This window comes from Cucurbita pepo, chromosome LG06, assembly GCF_002806865.2.
Source record: "Cucurbita pepo subsp. pepo cultivar mu-cu-16 chromosome LG06, ASM280686v2, whole genome shotgun sequence".
Classification (NCBI taxonomy): Eukaryota; Viridiplantae; Streptophyta; class Magnoliopsida; order Cucurbitales; family Cucurbitaceae; genus Cucurbita; species Cucurbita pepo.
In genome coordinates, this window is record NC_036643.1 from 6,170,605 (window position 1) to 6,188,329 (window position 17,725).

The window sequence follows — 17,725 nt, forward strand, 5'->3', positions numbered from 1 at the left end:
CTGGCTGTGTAAACTTTATAATTTGCTTCATTGTCATTAGCAAATTCTCCTAAAAGATTTTGAGTCCAGTTTTCATTTTTGTTTATTTATATTTCTTTAGATCAAGAAGCAATCAAAAGCTCGATATAAATTTGGCGATTTAGATTTTGCAACACTGAAACGAAAAGCATTGTTTTATAGTATCCTGAAACCGTTGATCGTTGCAGGTTCGAATGCTCGAATGCGACAGCATCGAAGTTTGGTGATCATAGATCTTTCTTGGTTTACTGCAGGAAATAGTGTACAGTATGCTTTATATTTACTTGATCTTATGTTCAAGGTTTCCTCGAGACTACCTGTTGAACAGCTAAAAGTTCTATTTTTTTTTTTTTTTCAAATTACTACAGATTTGAACTTTTGATCTCGAGCGGGTCTAATAATTTTAAAATACTTGATGTCCCACAAGAACTAAGTTCTTGTAAAAAAAATATTCAACAAGTTCTAATTAGTAAATACAAGCAAATTATAAGCTAGAAATATAACATAAATTAGCAAGAATTAGTTGATAACTCACATTTACTATTTAGATTTGAAACTAAGATTGTGGAGAAATTATGATGTTAAGTAATATCATATAGAGAAAATCGAAGTAAAAATAATTGAAGTTTGGAAGGATCTGATGTGTTTCCATGCTTTTGTGCTACCTAGTTGCCTAGCTACGCTCATTACGGTCCGGGTTGAGGGATTTTTTTTTGACCCAATTCGAGTTTGGATTGGTTAGATTGGTAATCCAACTCAACCCGACTTGCATGTAGAAACTTATTGTAAGGTACTCCTCTTCCCTTCAACCCTTCTTTTCAGTAATGTAAGTTGTTTAGAATTTTTTGGGATATTATTAATATCAGGTAAGTTGGATACGTATCCAATTAGGTATTGAATGGAGCAGGCTTGAGCAAGTTGGTAATTGTTACCCAGGTTATAATTGAATTTTTGTTTCTTTTTAAGCCTGCCCTTAGGCCTCTTAGTTCGATGTCCCATTTTTCTTATGCTCTGGTGGCCTTCCTCTAGTCTCTTTGGTCGAGGTGATAAGTCTGATGAACTACACCGACTTGTATGTTGCTCTTTACTGGCTGAAGTAGCCTCCAATTTGTTCATAGTTGTGTTCTTCGGTTTCTTCTTCTCATGATCTACTGGTTTCTTCTTCTCTTGATCTACTGGTTTCTTCTTCTCTTGATCTACTGGTTTCTTCTTCCCTTTCTTGCCGCGAATGCCAATGGAGGCTTCTAGAAGATGTTGATAGTCTTCATTAGTATCTTATGTAGGCAATTTTGTAACCGTTTTACCTTCATCAACAAGGCTTCGTTTCTATCGAACATTTTAAGAAACGGTCTAATCAACTCCACTCTACTACATTTTTCTGTCATTTGACCATGAATGATAATATTACTCATCAAACTAGATACAATATATACCTTGGTCAGCAGAAGTTGATCGCTATTCTTGCACTTGAATAAGACGGATACCCTGCCTTGGATAAGTATAATTGACCTGTCGCCAAAATTTACATTTCCAATGAGCTTCTCATCAAACTCTTTGAACTTCGCTTGATCTCCGGTCATGTGGTTGTTCGCCTCGTTGTCTAGATACCACATGTTGGTTTCCCTCGATCTTCTCTGTCTGTGAGGAGGTTTGCTATAACCTTCTCTTCCTTGAACATAAATAGGTTGGACATCTTCTCGGCTAACACTAGTATGGGCTCTTCATCATGTTTGAATGTGAGGTTTGTCTCCTCATCTTGTTGCGGCACTCCACTATATAATGCCTGTACTTTCCAAACAAGTAACACTTAATCATGCTCTTGTCCTTCCAGGGGTTGACATCGTCATGAGTTTGTGAGATATTTTTACGACCTCCACTGTTATCATGGCCACAACCACGAACTTTGCTTTTCTAATTGTAGCCATCGCGTCCCTTCGAAGCTAAAAAAGAAGAATCAATCGCATCTTTCTTTTCGTCCGTGCGAACCACTCCTCATATGTGAGCAAGTTTGGTATCGACTCCCACTCGGGTTACACTGTTTGGTATCGTTTCCTACAGTTTTACCCTTTCGAAGCTGTTTTTGACCTCGTGGAAAGCATTTAAGGTTAGTTTAACCCCAAATGGCTCAAATTAAGTTATTTTGAGCTATAAAGTTGAATTAAGGGTTGCTTTTAACTATGTCCATGTCATGTATTGATATAATCGCGTGGCAAAATATAGGTTAGAGTGTAGGACAAGGGGCACCTCAAGTCAACTTTAGAATTATCGAGTAAGTTCAGCTCATGCTAATCAAGTAAGTGGTGCCACTATCGGTTTGGTTGGAAGAATTGTCTTACGTATGATGAACGTGCTTCGTGGATCCTACATGTGTCATATGCTTAAATGTTATATTATGTTATGCTATGTGATGTTATGTTATGATATGATACGTTATACTATCATAAGTCATGCTATGCTATGCTATGTTATACTAGGCTACGATAAGCTATGATGGGTGATGATGTGAACATCTATCTGGTGCTCTAATAGTTCTGGATAATCTCCTCAGTACATGCTCAAATATCACTTGCTCCAAGTATGGTTCTTCAACAACCGTCTCAACCGTCTCCAAGTACATGCTCAAATATTACTTGCTATAATATCACTCAAGCTCAACATGATCGTAGACTTNGTCATTCTCATTTTTTTTTTTACTCAAGCAAATCTGACCATTATTGTTTTTCTTCTTTCTTTCTTTCTTTGTCTTTGTGCAAGACATTTTAATCAAAGATCACGTTACAATGTTTTTCTATTCTTGTCATTCCAAAATATGTACCCGAACATGTCAACACCATAGCCTATAAAACAACAATTCATAACCTTAGCATCAAGCTTGTCTTTTTTCTCTAGATCATCGTGAACATACGCAATGCAACCAAAACCTCTCAAGTGAGAATAATTGACTTCTTTTCCTCTTCTAGCAATTTAAACTCCAAGGGCACAGACAGTTCTTTGTTGATCAAATAGGCGGGTGTATTCACAGCATCTGCCCATAATGTTTTTGGTAATCCATAATGAATCATCATGCTCCTTGTCTGCTCATTCAATGTTCTGTTCATCTTTTTTGTAATATCATTTTGTCTTTGCCCTACCGAGAACTGTTCTCATTAATCTAATTCACTCGGTCGCACAAAATGTTTTAAGTTTTGACTTGTTGTACTCTCATCCATTGTTCGACCCCAGACATTTGATTTCAAGTCGGTCTTATTTTCAACTTCAATTTTCCACTTTTTTGAAGGTAGCAAACACATCTAACTTATGTTTCAAAAAATAAATCCGTATCTTCTTGCTGAAATCATCAATGAAGGTAACGTAAAACTTTGATCCACCAAGTGATAAAACTAGAGAAGGTCCCCAAACATCATTTCCAACCACGCTTTCTTCGGTTCTCTAGCAGCCTTTATGAAATTAACTCGTATATGTTTGCCCATATCGCATCTCTCACAAAGACTCATATCAACAGACTTCATGTTTTCTAAAACTTCTTTCGCAACCAACATCTTCATTCATTTGACACTCATATGTCCAAGTCTATTATGCCATAAACTTGAATTGGAAGCACTCTTAGCAACAACAACCATGTTTATACATCCTACAGTGATGTATAAGGTTCCAGATTTTGTGTCACGTGCTACCACCATGTCACCCTTCACAATCTTCCACAAACTCTTCCCAAACTCTACTGCATAACTTGTGTTATCCAACTAACCAATAGAGATCAGGGTTTTTTTGAGACTAAGAATATATCTAACATCCTCTAATGTTCACTGATTTCCTTCTAGAGTATGTATGTAGACATCTTCATTCCCTTCAATCTCCAAGGTTGTTGGCAAGATACACCTTCCCAAAATTTTATGATTTGAAATTTCGAAACAATTTCTTACGTGGAGAAGAATGAAACGATGCACTTGAATACAAAATTTAGGATTTAGTCGGACGGTTCATACTAAGAATGAGAGCATCCTTAATGTCTTATGTTGAATTTACAAAACCATCATCATCTTCAGATTTGTGATTCTGCTTCCTCTCTTGTTTTTCGTACATATTCGACAATGCCTTGAACAAATCCAACGTTATCTTCTCCTTGACAATATTGAATGTCATGTTTTTGGACAACACCAATAATATCAGCCCTAGGCCTTTCGATCTTTGAAATTCCACTACTCTATGGTTATGGTATCCAGTTTTACCCCAAATAGGAGTTCGAGAAGATTTTTTTTATACAAGTAATCTTCAATCTGCATCTTCCAAAAACTAAAATTAGATCCATTGAACTTCTCAATTCCAATCTTTGAGCTTTTCTTTTTCACAGATCGTGGTGAATTTCACTTAGCTCTGATACCTGTTGTTAAGATCACACAACAACACACACTCGATCTACATGAACACAAAAAATAGGAGATAGAAAATACAATGAGGAATATTGGTTAGAAATTTATATTCATGACTTCAAGTATGTACAATAATAGAAATTACAAAGAATACACCAAGTTTATTTTCAAACCACACAATCTAATGGGTATATATATGGTTTAATTTAGTATATAGAGTTTTACCAACTATAGTCATCTACGACGTATAATTATCTATCATCTATAACTTTACCGGATATAATCTTTTACTATACAGAGTTGTTTACTATATAGGACCATTTACTTCATATATCATATATAACTCTGCTATATATAAGCATTGATTAAGCTACAAATAAGTAGCAGACTCAGCCTAACACAACCACACCGAGCACTCCCATAATTTTTCACACATAATTCTAACATTCGTTACAAATTTCAACCTTAATGCTTTAAATCAAATTACAAAGGGGAAGAGAAAAATCATGGAAAACATAGAAATTTCAAAGAAATCATTTACTCGGATGTAATAAAAGAGAGAAGTGGCTTCTCATATTGCATATATTCCTAGTAATATTACAACAAAAAACATTCATAAACTTCTTCATGGCTATTTACATTTGCCCAAATCATCTTTGGAGAACCAAATGGTTAGTGGAAATCCATTCGAAGTGTGTCAAACATGCATGCAATGCAAGCTTCTCCTTCATTTAGGCTATCTATTTGATGCGTCTCAAAGCCAAATATGCCAATAACCTATACCCCACAAACATAAATAACAAAGCTCCAACGCTCAATGCAGGGCTTATTTGCCCTACCACATCTTCTTCCACAAAGTTACACCTTGCTTTGTCGGTTCCATGTCGTGAGCAACCGAGCAACGACCATATCTTGTCTCCGGTGCCATATTGCACGTTGATGAAGAGCCTATAACTGTAATATGTCGCTGAAATGTATTTGATCCAAGCCATGCACGTTGGTACTTTGTGTACATAAAAACCTCCCGTCAAGACAAATGCCAACATCGTCACGGTTACTACGGTGGAAGCTTGTTTAGCATCCATGATCGTTGCACCTAACGTAAGGCCAAGCCCTTGCGATACGAGAACATAGCCAAGGAGGACTGACAACGTCAAGAGAAAGGCACCAAGCTCTGGTTTTAGCTCGGTCATCCAATATGCAATCGTGAGGAAAATTGTTGGAAGGATGAGCTCCATAGGAAGGTCTCCAATGACTCTAGCCATGAAATATGACGATAGCGTGTACAAACCCGAAGCTCGTTCCTTAAGGAAGATTGCTCGCTCTTGAGGGAATGCAAAAACTGCGTTAAAGGAAGGGAAAACTCCCCAGAAAATTGAAATGAAGAAAAGAAGGCCGAGACGATCTTGAATATCTCGAAAATCCGAGTGCCACCACATCAATCCCGCGAGCATCGCCGCAGTGATAACTTGAAAAACTCTCAAGCCATTGAAGGTCTCATGTTTTCGTTCTTTGAGATTTCTCTGAAGTAAGATACTCAATTGGTTGCACCACATGAGGAGACTAGTTTTGCAAGTCAATCGTTCACGAGTTTTCGTTTCGAGCAACGTTGATGTCTCCATGCAAGCTGCCTTTACTCTTGGAGCCAAAAGAGTGTTGTAAGAAGTAATTAGGGTTTGCTTCATGTTGGGTTTCTCTCCTTCACTTGTATTTTCAACTTGGTATACACCTACATGCATGAAAATAACACAAAATCAACTTCTAAATTCACATACCACACCAAAACTACAACTTTATTTTCACTATTCAAAAGTACTAATCTGGTAAAGGATCTAGTAGGAATGTTTGAATTGGTGGTTGACATAATTCAAAATAAAAATAAGAGCTTTAAAAAAATTCAATGACCCAAAAAATTGATCAACTCAATCTAATAGGTACGGTTTGGATTGGACTATGAAATGATATTATATTGTCTACTTTTAGCATAAGCTCTCGTGGCTTTGTTTTGGGCTTCCCCAAAAGGCCTCACATCAATAGACATGTATTTCTTACTTATAAACCCGTGATTATTTTCCTAAATTAGCCAATGTGAGACTCCCTCCCAACAATCCTCCCTCGAACAAAGTACACTATAGCTTCTCCTGAGGCCTATGGAGCCCTCGAACAGCCTCCCCTTAATCGAGGCTCGACTCCTTTGGAGTTCTCGAACAAAGTACACTCTTTGTTCGACACTTGAGTCACTTTTGACTACACTTTCGAGGTTCACAACTTCTTTATTTGACATTTGAGAATTAGCCAATGTGGTACTCCCTCCCAACAATCCTCCCCTAAAACAAAGTGTAGTGTACCCTTAGCTTCCCGAACCAACCTATGAACACTCCTATTTAAAGGACTAAAGAAAGACCCTTAAAATGCATGCACGTGTAGATTCTAAAACGGGATGTTTCCCATTATATAACTATCTTAATAATTTATTTCCCATGAACAACACAAAAGCATTAAATATTAAACATACCAAAAAAGAAAGGAAAAAAAAACATTTAAAATAAGGAACAGCCATAACTCTTTTGAAAAAAACATTGACCATTGTTGGTGGTAAAGGCAAGAGTTCCACTAATGGTTGGTGCCTTCCACCAAGCACTTTGGGCGCCCATCATGCCCATTCCAAAATGCTATCATTATATCCCAATGGGACTGCAAAATCTCAGCCCTACACATGTCGCCCTACTCGACACGTGTCTACCCTAATCTACTTCTTCCAATATTAAAAAAATCGACGTAAACCTAAACCCTAAACCCTAAACGATATCAAATATGAGAGATGTAAATTTGAATCTGACGTCACCCATAATTATATTATATTTTAAAAAATAATTAAGAACGGGATCCATTATGCACTAAAAATTACCAAATCGAAACCTTCCCGCACTTTATAATCATTTATATATGTATGTCTCCAACACATTAATGTTTTACCCTAAAGTTTTTATGTATCCTCTCTCACATATGATTCCTAACCACATTAAGAAAGGGGGGAAATCTCTCTTAGGCTTTATTCTTCACAAAGGGGTTTGAGATATTTATCTCTATATAGACCTTTTAAAAGGCAAAAACAAAAGGAAAAACAACCCTTTAAGGATTAAAAGTTGTGTAGCTTTGTTTTCAAAAGTTGTGGTTTTTGTTCAAGGGATGAAAGTGATTTGATAAATTTAAGGTAAATGTAAGTACGTGTATTTAGAGACGTTCAAGGGATGGGGACAAGAACAAGCCTTTCCTTGTTCCTGTTCTCGTCTCCTATTTCAACTTCTATCACTACAAAATTTTTTATTTATTTTTATGAGTATCGAAATGGAGATTTTCCACCAGTACCGTCTCCATCCTTGTTTACCTAACAGTTAGAAATCTCTCCCCACTCTCTCTTCCATTCTCAACTTAATCCTAGATTTCCCACACTATTCTAAGTGGGTTCCCACTCTGGGATGAGAGTACACGTAGCTAATTTGGAGACGATCATGAGTTTATAATCAAGTAATACTATCCATTGGTATGAGGCCTTTTTGGGAGCACAAAGCAAAGCCACGAGAGCTTACGCTCAAAGTGGACAATATCATGCCATTGTAGAGAGTCGGTTCATCTAACACCCACAACACGGGCTCCACAGGTTAATGAACATCTCTAATTGTATATACCTCGTAATTAAGGTATTGAATTTGAGACCCATTTAAAACAAACACACGAATCATTAATCTATTCGAAGTCTTTATTAATATTTTTCCAACTCATTTGCCATCCTTATTTAATATATATATATATATATATATATATATATAGATAATTGAGGACTCTTTTTTGACAGCTTGCATTTTAATGAGGAGGTCGGTCCCCTATTTTATGGTCATTTCAGGCTTCTGATATTTTATGAGATGAGAATTTAATTTTCTGTCTCCTTTTTTTTATTATTTTATTTTTTTATTTCTAATATATATATATATATATTATTAAACACATTTTTAATATCAATTTAAGCATAGCTCAATTAGTTTAGATATATTTTACTGATTATAGTGTCAGAAATATTCTAAAACTCCCGACACTTACTTATTTACCATAATACTCTCGACCCACTTTCATTTTCACAATTAAAAAAAGATTATTAATATTTTCTTTTTTCTTTTTTTAAAGGTGGTTGTGAAAGAAACCCTAAAAAGTTCCTCATGGATAATGAACACAATATCCACTAATTTATTAAAAAAAAAAAAAGTTAAATTAATAATTTTAGACCCAAGAATTAATTAGTAAAAAAAAAATGAAAATTTTAAAATCAACCTAAAAGCTTAATGTGATTTCCATGGTTAATTAGCTCCTTAATCAAAGTTAAATTATTGATAAATAAAAAATTAATGAAGATTTAAATACGATATGGAGAAAATAAATTAAAAAATACGTACCATTGGCGAGATCGAGGAGAAAATCAGCTGGGTTCATGGGAAAAGAAGGTGTGAACCCAATAGACTCAAAATAGCTCATTGCTTCACTTCCTTTCCCATAGTACAAGCATCGTCCTTCCGACAGGACCAGCACCTTGTCAAAGGTTTGGTACACCCGGCTCGATGGTTGGTGAATTGAGGTCACTATGGTCTTCCCCTTGTGAGCCAGGGCAGCCATGGTGGTCACCAGTCGGTGCGCCGCGGTCGAGTCTAGCCCTGATGTTGGCTCGTCGAGAATTAGTAGGCTTGGGTTTATGAGCATCTCGTGGCCTATGCTCACTCTTTTTCGTTCTCCACCCGAGACGCCACGGATGAAGGCGTTTCCGATGATCGTGTTTTGGCATTTCGTGAGCCCGAGCTCGGCGATCACCGACTCGGCTATTGTGACTTTGTCTTGCTTTGAGAGGGAAAGAGGTAGTCGGAGGAGAGAGCAAAATATGAGAGTTTCCCGGACGGTTAAGTGTGGGTAGAGGACGTCGTCCTGTGCCACGAACCCGGTCCATCGGAGTATCGATTTGGAAAGCTTTTGACCGTTAGCTAATACTGACCCGGTTAGACCATCACCCTGTTATCAATACAAGAGGATCAGACCTCTTTTTGACTCAGATTTTGACTAAAAATGTCCATTTTAACGGTTCTCTATTTATAATTCTAAATAGAATCAAATAAATTACAAAGAAAATAGAGATAACAATAAATGGATACATATATTTAAGATATTTGACTATAAGAAAAGAAAAAATATGATACAAAAAACCACAATGGAAGATATTTGTATATAATAAATGATCGAATATAATACTTAATGTGAAATATCCTTAATCACACAAGATATTTGTCTATAATAAAAAGGCAAATATGATACTTATGGTAAAAAGTAATTGAAGGTTAAATATCATACCAGATATTTATATATAATAAAATATCAAATATGATACCTATGTTAAACCGTAATAGAAGGCAGATATGATATATGTTATGGTAAATCATAGTTTAAGACTAAATATCTTTTAACACCTGTAATCTTCCCGCAAGAGCATTAAGAAGAGTTGACTTGCCACTTCCGGACGGGCCAAGAATGGCCAAAGTCTCACCCGGCGACACCATCCCAGAAACCCCATGAAGAATACTCCGTTCTTGAACGGGCGGCGCCGCCCCATCGCCCGACCCACATCCAAAAATCCGTCCAATAGTATTTCCACTCTTGTTCGTCACCTTCACTCGATAACTCACATCTACAAACTACAAACACGGAAAAATCATCACAAAAAACTGATCCAAACATCGAACAAAATTTCTAGCTCACCCTGAAACATCCGTACCTTAAGCGTAAGAGGACGACAAGAAGACGAAGAAGGAAGGTGAAGAGAAGAGACATCTTTAGCTTGAGCACCACCAACAAAAGAAGGCATTTTGGGGGGAACTATATAAACTAATGTCTCTTTTGGGATTGTTTTGGGGATTGAAATGATAATGAAATGAGGGAGTTTATGGAGAGGAAGAGGGAAAAGAGGGAAGAACAAAGGGTATTTAATGGAAGGGAAGAGGGTATCAAAGTGGATGACACGTCAAAGGGAGTGGAATGGCGTGGCGTGGCAGCTCCATATGGCAAAGATCAAAACCTTTTCTTTTTTGCAGCTTCGGACCACTAACTCTTTTTAAAATGTTCATACTTTGTTGGTTGATGTCATTTTTTGGGGTGATTCTTTCAAACTTTGCCTTTTGTTGCCACAGAGTGACAATGCTTGCCTCTTGCTAGATGGAGGAGAGAGGGCTCTTAAAGACCTGTTGGTTTGCCTTGGAACTAGAGGTAGGTGAGTGAGAGAGAGAGAGAGAATAGGGGAGCGAAACTATGAGACTGTCGTAATATGACCGTATTGGTTTTAGTAACGGATAAAATATAGTTAAAAAGGTAAGTGATTTGAAGGTAGAACGATAATGGAGAGAGAGAGAGGATGAGAATGAAAAAAATTGATAGAGATCACTTGTTTTATTTAATTTGATTGGAATACGTGAATATATTGGCGGATTAAAAGGGTGAATGTAATAAGTGAGAGAGGAAAAACAGAAGAAAAGTGACTGAGATAGAAACAGAGGACGGGATCACCTTCCATAACATATATCGATCTTTCAATCTCACTTATGTTTCTCATTCTTAACATGGTATCAGAACATAATTCTTAACATGGTATTAGAGCATCATTCTTAACATGGTATTCATAGCGATGAATATAAAAAAAAATGTGTTAAATAAACCTCGGAATTTTGAAGTTGGATTCGGCTAATTACGCCATAAAGGAAATTTTGATATTTAAGAACTCCAATAAATTTAGATATTTACCTTCACCGCTTTCATATTTGCTATTTTATTACAGGTAAATATCTTGTATTAAATTTTTTTTTTACTATACCGTTTATTTAATTTTGTAAATGATTATAAATAGATACACCTTATTTAAATATGTTAAAAAAAATGTGATAATGATGAGAATGGAAAAAATATGGAACGTGATCATTAAAATGTGGTTGTTGTGAGATCTACGTCGATTAGAGAGAAACAAGTGCTAGCGAGGAAGTTGGGCTTCGAATGGGTGGATTGTGAAATCTCATATCGGTTAGAAAGGGTAACGAAGCATTTGAAACCTCTCTCTAACAGACACGTTTTAAAATTTTAGAGGACCACTAAAGAACGGTTGAAGAATGGTTGAAAATGCACTTGCAAAATATGTTTATGTAAAATTATTAGTCACATCGTTTGAGTTTTTTTTTTTTTTTTGGAAAAAGTTAATTTTTTTTTTTTTTTTTTGTATCAATTCACTCGAACTATTTAAATTTTACGAAATTGGACAATAGATATAGATATCGCAAGTTCTATTCTCTATTAATTTTTCGTTGCTTATCAAATAGTAACAAAAAGCATCTGAAACTCGAATAAAAAAGGGTACATGAATGAATCGAGACCATATCTAAATAAGACTTAAAAAATTGAAATTTCAATGGCTCGTTCATAGAAATAATTCTACGTTGAGTGACCTATTAGAAATTTTCTTACAAAACATATGATTAATAACAAAACATCTTGAAAAAACCGAGGTTGGTTCGTGAGAATAGTCTTAACTCTTACAAATGAGAAGTATCTAACGCGACCATGTTGTAAGGAAATGTCACGGCTATCAAGTACAGAACCCGAATTTCAAACCTAACCATAACACACGTAACAAAACAATTCTTATTCGATTCGACGATATATATATATATATATATATATATTTTTGTCGGGAGAGAGAAAGAGGAGGGCATTAATTAAGTAGAGGATATTTTGTTGATATTATTGTGAAGGAAAGAGATTAAAAAGGTTGGGTGAAATTGAGGCAAAATGCAATTAATGAGGACTCCAAAAGATATGAATGAAGTTATATAAAGTTATTTTTATGGTGGGAAAGTTTAATATATTCCTAAAAACTTGCTTTCATCTCTTTCCCCAATGATATTTGCGCATAACACATGTATTTTGTTGAGAAACCATGTTCAATAAAGTTGTTCCTCACCTTTTTTCTTTTCTATAAAGTTAAATACTTCATTTTCTAATATTATTTCTTTTCATTATTATTACTATTCATGTATAATTAAATGTCGTATTTAGCATCATTCTTAGAATTTAAGACATTTTACCGACGAACAACATGAGTCAGAATAAAAAAAAAAAAAAGTATGGGAACTATTGGAAATCTAATTCTTATTCTTTATTCTGTCCGGATGAATTTCATTTTTATCTTATCTTGTTTTTTAGACTCTTTTCTAAGTGAGGTGTTTATGAGTCAAGTTGAATTGGATTTGATTAGGACGTTTTTTATTTGTCTAGTGAGATCCGAATCTAAATCTACGACGACGTTTGGTAGTAATCACTCGTGTGTATCAAGGTGTTCTTTGGCTCTCCCTCTGTACCTACGTAAATATATATATATTTTTTTAATCTTACAACTCTATACATCATTCACACAATACCCTAGGTAAGATGCATGCATTGACATTCATACATTCATCATCATTAACATCAATTAGGGTTGTGTCTTAAGAAACTCGTCGTCATAATGCATCATGACATTTAATACATGTACAACATCTTAATATGAAATATGATCATATTAAGTCATCTCATCATCATACATCTTACATCATCATCTTCATGTAATCATATATATCTTACATCATCATATAACGTAAAGCATAAATGACAGGGCTACTGGGCGTGTGTCGTCATACATAAGACAAGTCTTCCAACCAAGCCAATATTAAGATCACTTACTTGGTTGACATAAGTCGAAACTACTATGACTTCTTGATGCTAGCTTGACGCCGCTCTCTGAAATTTAATTCTGCCTAAGGAGTCCAACAATCATAAATTAGAACTCAATTAGCTCGCTTAATTTTGTATAAAATAATTTAAACTTGCATCAAAATTTTAAACTAGCTAAAAGTAGTCATACTACCCTTATACGCTTCCCAAGGGTTGAAACTAGAAGAAAAATGTATCAGTTCCAAGCTAGATTAGCCGAAATGTCAACTTTGAGCCGTCGAAAAGTGTATTCTCCAACTGATTTCGAATCGTTCAAGGGGATGATAAAATGAAGTGAGACTAACTTCCTACTTCTCAACTTAAACAACACGGGACAATTTCCGTTTTTTTTTTTTCTTTATAATTTTAAGGTTATTACAATTATATATATATATATACATACATATATAAATGTGTTGTTTTATTTATATTGGATGAATGTTGTTTTAGTTGTATTGGATGAAGGGGCTTTATTGATGGTTTCAAGCATTTTCCTTGTTAAGTGGGACTTTTCACATGCTTCATCTTGTAGCCAACGTGAAAATATCTTCATATGGTTGGATTTAGAACCTCACGTGACTTCCCTTTTGAGTGTTCTTAATTTTGATGGCTTTTCCTTTCCATTTTTCTTTTTTTTAATTAAATTTTTAGTACGATAAAGTATGAAAATTTAAATATCGAGTACATGTTCATTGTTAAACTAGACTTAGTTTAACCAAATTTTTAGTTTCATTTGGAATGATTAAAATTTAAGTACCAAATTATTAGGCTAGGTCTGTGGGGTGGGTTGGATTAGGTTGGGTTAGGTGAGTCGTAATCAGACATGTTTTAGACAAACTCAATTGTTCGAATTATAAATTTTTCAACTCAAAAATCTTTATTAAATAATGAACTCAACTCGACCCAATTATAAATTAAAATTTTTGTTTTTAATAAAAGTAAAAATGTTAGTTCGTAAAATATATATTTAATTTATATACAAATATTTAATTAAAATTTATAACTCAATTTCAATATATATTATTTTTAAGGGTTGTGGGAGAATAAATAATAAAAATATTATGAAATTAAATAAAAATAGAATCAATATATGTGTATGATGGTATAGTAAGCAAAAATAAATAAATAAATAAATAAATAATAATAATAATAATAAATTCATATTAGTTTAGTTTAACCCGCTCATTCCATCAAAATTTCATTTATTCCCGTCTAAATAAGTTCGTAATTCAATTTATTTAAATTTAATCCCGTCTAAATAGGTTCGTAATTCAATTTAAATTGGACAAATTAAATCGGGTTAATCATATTTTTTAAACCATCGAACCTTTTGAACAACCTTCCTCTTTATTTTTGTTTAAAATTATTATTTTCGTAGATTTTAAATTCAATAGTATCGAATTTTAGATTAATTTAATTTTTATGCTAATTGACGGTAAAGTTGATTATTCATGTGATGCCTCAATAATAAAATGGTACGTGAATAAATCAAGACCACATTTGAATGAGAGCGATCTTAAATGATATAATGATTAAAAAATGTAATGAATAAAAGTTACTACTCATACCAACTCCAAAGTAAAGCATGATTAGCTTGGAGAAATTTTATGTTGGGTGACCTGCTACAAATTTTTCAATGAAACATGTGAGCGAGGACAAAGTATGCTATAATGACCTGAGTTGATTTTCGGAGATAATAGCGTTCACTTATAGAAACGGCAAGTAAGTAATGTTCTAATTCTTGATATGAATCTTGCGCTTAGAAAAGTAAAATACATATTATTTTCACTATCGAATAAATGTTAATATGATATATCCACTATGTTGGATGAAAGTCCCGCATCGGCTAATTTAGGGAATGATCATGGGTTTATAATCAAGAAATACTATCTCCATTGGTACGAGGTCTTTTGGGAAGTTCAAAGCAAAGTCACGAGAGCTTTTGCTCAAAGTGGACAATATCATACCATTGTGGAGATTGTGACTCCTAACATATTATACTAGTCTTTGCTAATATAAATTTGTGCTTTAACAACTTACATGGTATAGGTTTTAATATCAGGTTAAATCGCGAATGAATCTAGTTAACGAGTAGTACAATAGACTTTTGTAAGGTAAAGATATGCTTTTCTTTTTGTGGGCAAAATTTCTCATAGCCAGCTAGCTTAGTACAATGATACAAGGCATAAAATCAACATATTCTAATTTGATGCCTTTCCATGATGCCAACCATTTTGGGTCAATTTCCTTTTTCACTATCACTTTTTTCCCTTCCATAAAAAAAAACCCATTTGTCACTGATCTAAGGTGAAATCCCATCAAAGTTTTTTACTCAATATGGGTACCATTCTCGAGTAATCTTATCTCCGATCAGTAATTTTTGTAACATTTCATGTCTAGGATTTATAATTTGAATTCGGTACCTGATAACTCTGATATTCCCTTGTGATAAGGTCAAGTTATTTCTCAGTTGGTGAAATCCTATCAAAGTTTCTTACTCAACATGGGTACCATTCTCGAGTAATCTTATCTTCGATCAGTAATTTTTGTAACGTTTCATGTCTAGGATTTAGAATTCAAATTTGGTACTTGATAGCTCTAATATTCCCTTGTGACAAGGTCACATTACTTACTTCTCGCTTGTAAGAGTGAAGACTATCCTCACATACCAATATAGGTCCTTTAAGCATATTTTGTCCTAACTCACTCTTTAAGAAAATTTTAAAGAGGTCACCCAACATCATGAGATTACTCCAAACAAACTAGGTTTAACTATGAAGTCAGTTATTTTAGGTTTTTTATAAGCATCCTATCTTTAGGATTGCTCTCATTCATGTGTGGTTCAAGTTTATTCACGTACCATCTTTTACTCAAGTGTCACTATGTAACAAACTCAAGCGCACCACTCACATATATTATCCGTTTTGGCTGGTTACATATCGCCGTCAGCCTCACAGTTTTATAATGCATCTACTAGGAAAAAAATTTCACACCCTTCTAAGGAAGGCTTCTTCCCCTCTCCAACTAATGTGAGATCTCACAATCCACCCCCTTGGGAGTCCAGCATCCCACTAACGCATCGCTCGGTCTGGCTCTGATATCATTTGTAATGTTCGAGCGTCCTCACCAGCATATCGCTCGATGCCTGGCTCTAATACCATTTGATATGTGTCAACATCTTCGTTGGCACACCACTCGGTGTCTAGCTCTGATACCATCTGTAACGTGTCAGCATCCTCGCTAGTACAACGCTCGATGCCTAACTCTAATACCAATTATAACAACCCAAGCCCATCACTAGCAAATATTTTTTGGTTTGGTCAATTACGTATCACCGTCAGCCTCACGGTTTTAAACATGTCTACTAAGAAAATATTTTCACATTCGTATAAGGAATGCTTCATTCCCCTCTCCAACCAATATGGAATCTCACACAATGCTTATATCAAGTTCATGAATTTACAAAAACTTAAGTATAGTTTGAACGAAAAGTCAAACGTGGAATAAACACAAAAGTATTGGAACTAAAACAAGTCACGTTGTATGTTTAAAGGGTGAGAAAAGAGTATAAAATTTGTGCATATCCAATAGAAAAGAGACATTTAGAAGCATGAGCTAAAGAGGAAGGCATTGAATTTAGAGCACTTAAAAGGTTTGGATTTGGTCCAATTATATGTGTGTATTAGGGTTTGGTGATATTGAGTTTGTGTGGTCTCCAATAGCACTATGGTTGAGTGAGTGAGTGACAAGTCCTATCATGGCATGGACTTTTGGTGCTTTGAGGCTTTAAAAGAGACCAATTTCACTTGTCCACGTACCCCATCCTCTATTGCTCCATTTCACCATCATTATTTCTTCAACTTCAAACTTTTCCATCATTTTTAATATTATATTCCAAAATAGAAATGGACCATGTTGCTTTTTCAATGTCAAATTCATATAATATATATATTCATACATTCATTTTGTTATGATCCATCTTTCTTTTGATCATTATTTTAGTTGGTCATTAGCTTCTATAATGACTCTTTGAACTTTAAAGGAAATGAGGTCGTGTAAAAGCTACCCAATTATAATATCTAACCAACCATTACTTGTAATGAATCAATAATGAAAAAAGAAATAAAATCGATCTCTTAAATGTAACAAGTTCAAGCTCATCGCTAGCAGATATTATTCGTTTTGACTAGTTACATATCGTCGTCAGTTTCATAGTTTTAAAAAGTAAAACGCTTCATTTCCCTCTTTAACCGATGTGGGATCTCACAATCCACCCTTATGAGCCCTAGCATCCTCACTGGCACTGTAACGCTCTAGGCACACCGCATGTCCGCTTTGATTCGTTACGTATCTCATTAGTTTCACAGTTTTAAAACATGAAAACGCTTCATTCCCTTTTTCAACCGATGTGGGATCTCATAATCTACCCTCATGGGGCCTAGCGTCCTCACTGGCACTGTAACGGCCCAGGCACACTACTGGCAGATATTGTCCTCTTTGGGCTTTCCCTTTCA

The 17,725-nt window shown here is 34.9% G+C and overlaps 1 protein-coding gene across 1 annotated transcript; it reads right to left on the bottom strand.

Annotated features, from left to right (window-relative positions):
- Positions 1-4,936: 4,936 nt before the first annotated feature.
- Positions 4,937-10,362, bottom strand: LOC111796713 (ABC transporter G family member 25-like). Its single transcript, XM_023679453.1, has 4 exons — positions 10,198-10,362; positions 9,893-10,117; positions 8,837-9,440; positions 4,937-6,117 (listed from the first exon to the last, which is right to left on the bottom strand). The coding sequence occupies exons 1-4, from the start codon at positions 10,285-10,287 to the stop codon at positions 5,129-5,131; spliced, it is 1,908 nt and encodes a 635-aa protein (XP_023535221.1). The 5' UTR covers positions 10,288-10,362; the 3' UTR covers positions 4,937-5,128.
- Positions 10,363-17,725: the final 7,363 nt, after the last annotated feature.